This window comes from Oratosquilla oratoria, chromosome 7 (assembly GCF_046742065.1).
Source record: "Oratosquilla oratoria isolate Oo_2021 chromosome 7, ASM4674206v1, whole genome shotgun sequence".
In the NCBI taxonomy this organism is placed as follows: domain Eukaryota; kingdom Metazoa; phylum Arthropoda; class Malacostraca; order Stomatopoda; family Squillidae; genus Oratosquilla; species Oratosquilla oratoria.
The window spans coordinates 15,113,222-15,119,595 of record NC_134783.1 but is presented as its reverse complement, the minus strand read 5'-3'; the positions used below and the strand labels follow the sequence as shown (position 1 = coordinate 15,119,595).

General features: G+C 38.7%; 2 protein-coding genes across 2 annotated transcripts; both read right to left on the bottom strand.

The window, feature by feature from the left end:
- Positions 1 to 299: 299 nt before the first annotated feature.
- On the bottom strand, positions 300 to 1,974 carry LOC143026762 (ATP-dependent DNA helicase PIF1-like). Its single transcript, XM_076187531.1, has 2 exons — positions 1,794 to 1,974; positions 300 to 1,504 (listed from the first exon to the last, which is right to left on the bottom strand). The coding sequence occupies exons 1-2, from the start codon at positions 1,972 to 1,974 to the stop codon at positions 300 to 302; spliced, it is 1,386 nt and encodes a 461-aa protein (XP_076043646.1).
- A 43-nt stretch (positions 1,975 to 2,017) lies between these two features.
- Positions 2,018 to 3,211, bottom strand: LOC143026761 (uncharacterized). Its single transcript, XM_076187530.1, has one exon. It carries the CDS (start codon positions 3,209 to 3,211, stop codon positions 2,018 to 2,020), a length of 1,194 nt encoding a protein of 397 aa, XP_076043645.1.
- Between the last annotated feature and the right edge of the window lie 3,163 nt (positions 3,212 to 6,374).

Below are 6,374 nucleotides of genomic sequence, written 5' to 3'. Positions count from 1 at the left end.
ATGGGAGTAAACAATAAGACTACTTTTTGGTACGCTATCTTTCGTCTTCTTTCTTATCTATATATATTAATATTTTTTATTAGTTGTTATTATATACTAGTGTGTACGCCCGTTAAAAATAACGGGATTTAATACCACACGTTTGAATGTTATATAATGGTATAGTTTAAAGTTCCGATCATTAGGTGCAGAAAATATAAGAAAATTCAGTTATCAACACAAAAATATTCATTCCAGTAAAAAGCAAAGCAAAAGTGTACAAAATATATACACAAAGCATTATATGAACACAAAATCCTTTATTGCAAAAGTTCTTGCAAAACAATATCTTTTATAAAAACTCTATCTCCAACTATAGAATTTTCTGCTAAAATTTTGAGATTATTTATGTTGCTCGTTTTGCTGAGTGCAACGTACAACTGGCCATGACTAAAGACAGGTGAAGGTAAGTAGAGGCCAACATTGTTGAAACTTTGTCCTTGTGACTTCTTTATCGTCATGGTAAAAGCTGTGATCACTGGAAATTGTCGGCGGGTCGTTTTGAAAGGAAGAGATGTATCACTTGGGGTTAAATCATTTCTAGGTATGAATGCTTCTTCTCCTTTCTTGTTCCAACTTATCATTTTACCATGAATGTACAGGTCATTTAGTGATATAATAATCAGACGTGTTTCATTTAGTAATCCCTTTCTTGGATTTAAATTACGTAGAAGCATTATGATTGCACTTTTCTTCAATTTCAGTACATGTGGAGGCATTCCAGAAGGCGTTTGAGAATTTAGGAATTCCACGTGGTAATTAGCTTCACTTTCTATGTTATCATATGCTATTGAATCCACACTTGTATAGAATATGCTTTTCCCCTGAATTAAGTCCAAAACATTGTTGTTCAATTGAAGAACATAATTATTTTTTGGAGTAAGAATGATTTTCCCAATAACAGCTTCGATTTCTTCATTAGTATCAACAATAAGCGAAATGCAGAAGATATCTTGCACAATATTGCCTGATGAATGCATTTGTTGCGGGATCTCAATTAAGTCATTACCATGCTCTTCACCATCAGATATTGTCCCATTTCCTATTGCAATAAGCCATCTATTGAACTCCTGTTGGCCTTCAATACGCATATTTTCTGTTAACGATAGCTTTGTTACAAATCTCCAAAGATTTGATTGTTTAATAGAAGATTCAATGATTGCTGCATCCGATGCTCTGGGAATAACTGGAGCTGTTTGCCTGAAATCGCCTCCCAAGAGAAAGACTTTTCCACCAAACGGCCTTTGCGAATTCATTATTTCTTTAAGTAGATTGTTTATCACTCTGAGAGCATTGCCTGATAGCACTGAAGCCTCGCCAATGATGATTAGAGACGCTTTCTCTATTTTCTCAGACTCCGGTGAGGGTATTCTCATGCTTGATGTTGAAGTTTCCAACAAAGGGATAGGGAACTTAAATCCACTGTGGGCAGTTCGTCCATTTGTTAGTAGATCAGCAGCAATTCCTGTAGTAGCATAAGTTAAAACACATTTGTTTTGTGAATTTAGATACCTGATAATTACATTGTAGAGATAAGTTTTTCTTGTGCCTCCAGGTCCATCGAGAAAGAAAAAATTATTTTTGTCCCTTCCTTGTTTATGGCCAATACTACTGTATTTCATTAAATGCTACTAGTTGCCTATTGTTCAAAGTAGTAATCAAAGCTTGAGGAATTATTTCATTTTGATGAATTTGAACTTCGGCTTCCTGCAATAGGTTTGAAACAGGCAATTGAAGATCTTGACAGTTCAAACCATGAAGTGACAAAGTGGTCTGTATTTCATGCAATGCATTTTGAATAGCATTCTCTCTTGTTTCTTGAATCAAAGAGTCTTCAATGAGTTGATCTTCAAATTGATGGAATAATTCCGTTGGATTGGCAGGACCGTTGAAGACACAAATAAGTGCAAATAACTCCCTTAGTTGTTTGGGCATGTGTGAATGTGAGGCTTCTTTCATACATCTGAACCACTCAGTGTTATCTTGTAGCAAGTTTCGATGCATTGCTGCTTCTTTGAATGTGGGATATTCTGTTCCATTTATTTCTCTCAATTGTGAACAAACTGAATTCACCTTTCACATGGAGCAACAATATTCTCAAGCAAAACCTTTCAACATCTTTGGGACTTACAGTATACATTCTAGAGATAATTTTATCAGCGCTTCTTTGCCTGGGCTGCCATAATGTTGTTTGCTTATTGAACACATAGTGATATGGTATCTCTGTATAATGCAAATTTCTTGCATTAACATCTGTTTGATTTAGAATAATCCAAGCTGTTAATTGAGTGTTACGTTGCTGATCTCTCTCAAGTGCCTGTCTTTCCTCTCCAGGCTGGAAGTACACGGGCTGTTGGTGTTCCAGGTGGACTGGCATCCGAATTTTTGAACGAGATCTGTCGTGTATTTTGAACTCAAGTAGACGCCACATTCCTTCTGGTGCACTTACATATCGAGCATTTAGGTGTTGTTGGACTTCATCATATATTATCTCTTGTCCCATCTGATTTTCTGCTATAGCAACATGTATTGAATCATAACCTTTATAAACATATTTGAAAATGTATTTCACTGATGCAATTGAGGTGCAAATCTCAATGTTGATGTGGCAATTGTATTTCTTGCATAAGAATTTGTTGTATGGTACAACAAATCGATTGTCCACTTGATTGTTTCCAATTTGAATAGTTGGCCCAGGAACACGTCTGTAAGAAGGATAACCATTTCCGTTGATTCTGGTTGCCATTCCAAAATCTTTTGGGATTTTTTTTTTTTTTTTACAGGTACCATTTTCCATGCAAACTGAGTTAGGGTTCATTTCGCCACAGGGTCCGTAGGCCATACATTTCTTTATGATTTCATACAATTCAGGATAATTAAGTTGGTTTGGAATTTCGGCACATACTAATTCATCAATTTTGCCAGGGTTATTTGGTCTATCTTCTTGGTCCAAAATCACTAACATGTGAAAATGAGGTAATCCTCTTTTTTGGAACTCAATTGTATAGGAAAAAGCAAGAATCTTTCCCAAGATATACCTCTTTGTAATATCTTCAATTAGTTTATTAAGTTTTAACTTAAAAACTCTTGCAACTAAGTCAGGTCTATCAGAAGCAGTCTGTCCTGGTTGAAGATTGTTCTGGATCTCAGGCCAGTTGGCGTTACATGTCATGGTGATAAATAAATCTGGACTACCAAATTGCCTCACCATTGCAATTGCGTCGTGATATCTCTCTTGCATATTTCTTGGAGAGCCTTGAAAAGAAGAGGGCAGTATGACCATTTGTCCTGCCGGGACAATACCATCACCTGCTACTCTATCTAAATGATCAGCCAATCCACGATATTTCTCAACTTCATTTGATTTTACTGAGTTTTTATGAAATTTAAGTTATTTGCTTCAACTTGTAGATATGAATCCACAATCTATTGATGAAATAATTTTCCTTCTTGCAAAAGTGGATTAAATTCAATATGTCTTCGAGATTTATCCTAAATTCTTATTTTTTCCAACTTCATCCGCATTTTCATGTAAACTAATTGCAAAGCAATCAAGTGAACTTCGTTCTAATAAATGACGCAATTCAAGCATCAATGTGTAACCAAAACAAAAGAGCATCAAATTTACATTGCCTTGATTCATTCATTTATTCTCACGATGCGGACACCAAACAAACACTTTGGTATTATATAGATAGATTTTTTCTGAGTCTAAAATTTCTTTGTAGTAGCATATTGAATGGATTATGTTTTTCTTATCTTTATGAGTACTTATGTGCTTTACTTGTAGTCTAAGAAAAAAAAAATAGATCTCGTTTCTTTGGTTTGAAGGATGACCTCCGTGACCTTCCAGTTCAAATTTCTGGCTTCGGAGGTCCTTCTTCGTAACCTGGAGGATCTAGTAGTCTCTCCAGAGGATAGATGTTCCCCGAAGACTCACCCTCTCTGCAAAACGAGTTCGGAAAGGCGCGAAGAGTAGATCGAGAAAACTTGAGTACTATCCCCGGTCTCCGTGGAGCTTCGTTGGCAGCAGATGTGCCATAGTTTATTCCAATAAACCGATTCCTTTCTGAAATTTACCTTTCCTTTACTACTCTGGTAGCCGTCAGATGATTTTTTTCATATCCGTGACGCTCCTTCGGAAGCAGAGGGGATCTAGTCTATCCCGAGAAGCCCCTTCTGTGCCACCTGGTACTTTTCCTTTTATTCTAGGTACCTTCAAGCGATTTTATTACCCTCTTCATGACATGTATGCTGGAGGTGTAATAGGATGCGTGCTGGTCTTGCATTCACTTGGTTGTAGATTCGAATCCCACACTCCTCTCCGAGTCCCAGCAGTGACTGTTACCTGCCCCCAAGAGTCCCCAAAATGCATAACATGGCAGAGGTGACGGCTTCGGCCACAGTTACTCAGCGCCTCGTGGCGTAGGGTTCTCACCTTCATCCCTTATTCTTCTTCGTAAAGGATTTTTCGTCTTTTTTTTCTAGTATATCATTCAGTAAGTAAGCAAAGACAATTTAAGAAAAAAGACAAATACAAAGGTAGAAGAGAAATACTATGAGGAGGAAGTATAAAAAAATGAAGAAAAAGATAAAGATGAATATTAGAATACGTACATATACCAAAGGCTTTTCCCCCTGTACAAGGGAGGTAGAAAAAAAAACATAAAAACCATTCCCACCCAATCCATCCCTAATACACTCCACTCCCCTCCACCCTCTACCCTCTCACTTATCTTGGCACCTCCTGGATGACGGGCCATCCCTGCATCTTGTCCACTGCCCGTGGTCAGAAGCAGTGTTGCAAGATACAGCACACCCACAGCAAGGCAGCTTCATAAAATCGGCGACCCCACTTCTCCGTCCCCCATGCAGAAAAGGAGAAGACGGGGAAAAATCCTTTCGGGCTGCATCAAATTTTCTCTCACATACTACCTCACCCCTATCCCCCACCCATTCCACCTCATGCATCACAGCATCATCCATATACAACCATTCTCCATTCACCTCTGTCGTCTGTCCTCTCCTGCCCTTCCTCAACAGACATTCCCCTCTTCCCCAAAGCCCCCTTTACCCCATCCATCCATCTCATCCTAGGTCGCACCGTCATGTTGACTCCCTCTACTTCTCTCTTCCACACCTATTTTACTAGTCTTTCTTCACTCATTCTTTCCTTGTGTTCAAACCATCCCAACACTGTACTTGAAAAAACTGTAACAAGCGAAACGTCATACCAATAAAGGTTTCGATCTCACACGGTGTTGATTTTCACATCCCAACACTCTTTCATGCACCCTATCTCCAAACTCTCTTACCACCCCTGTTTTCCTCCTCACCTCCTCATTTCTCATTCTATTCAGCCTAGTAACCCCTATCATACTTCTCAGACACCTCATCTCAAACACATTCAAACTCCTTCTCTCTTCCTCTCTTATGTTCAATGTTTCTGTCCCATACAGAGGTGTCGGCACAATCACTTCTTCATACAATCTCCTCTTAGCATCCATTCCCAAATGTCTATTTATTATTACATTTTTTAACCCAACAAGGCACTTACTCGCTTCACTCAATCTACATTCTACTCCACCTCCACTCCTCCCTTTTCTGCCACATTTGCACCCAAGTACCAAAAACTATCCACTTCTTTCAGTCTCTCTCCCTTAATGCTCACTTCTTGTCTGCTGACATTTTCACCCCTTGTAAATCTCATCATCTTACATTTGCCCACATTTATCTTCACATTTATCCTAAATCCACACTGTTCCTCACCAATTACTCCCTCTGTTTCTCTCCTAGTCCTCTCAATTAAGATCCTCCCATAAGCCTTCCCAAATACACTTAACAAGCTAATCCCTCTGAAACTACTACACTCACACTTGTCCCCCTTTCCCTTGTAAAGCGTAACTATACAGGCACTCTACCCTCAGTCAAATAAACATTAAATAACCTCACCCGCCAGTCCTCCATCACTGTTCCTCCCTTTTTCAGACATTCTGCATGGCATCCATCCAGACCAGGTGCCTTGCCTGCCCTCATCATCTTAACAACTGCCTTCACTTCATCCTTCCTTATTTCTCCTCCATTTTCCTCACTCATCACGGTCATTTTCTTAGCACTTCCCACTGCAACTACCTTTCCCTCCCTATCCTCCTTCGCATTTAGTAACTCCCTAAAATATTCTGCCCATCTTCCTTTTACTGCCTTCTCTTCCATTATCATTTCTCCATCTGCACCTTTTACCTTTTCTTCTCTACTTGATTCGCCTCCTCTTCCTCTCTTAATTTCTTTCCAAAACATCTTTTTATTATTTTTTTTAAAATTTCTGTCATACTCTT

Bases quoted from the DNA above. Each gene is read 5' to 3' on its own strand.
- LOC143026761 (XM_076187530.1), bottom strand. From the start codon at position 3,211: ATGACATGTAACGCCAACTGGCCTGAGATCCAGAACAATCTTCAACCA.
- LOC143026762 (XM_076187531.1), bottom strand. From the start codon at position 1,974: ATGCCCAAACAACTAAGGGAGTTATTTGCACTTATTTGTGTCTTCAAC. The intron at 1,505-1,793 runs GTTTGAACTGTC...ATGCTACTACAG, and splicing joins GACCACTTTGTCACTTCATG to GAATTGCTGCTGATCTACTA.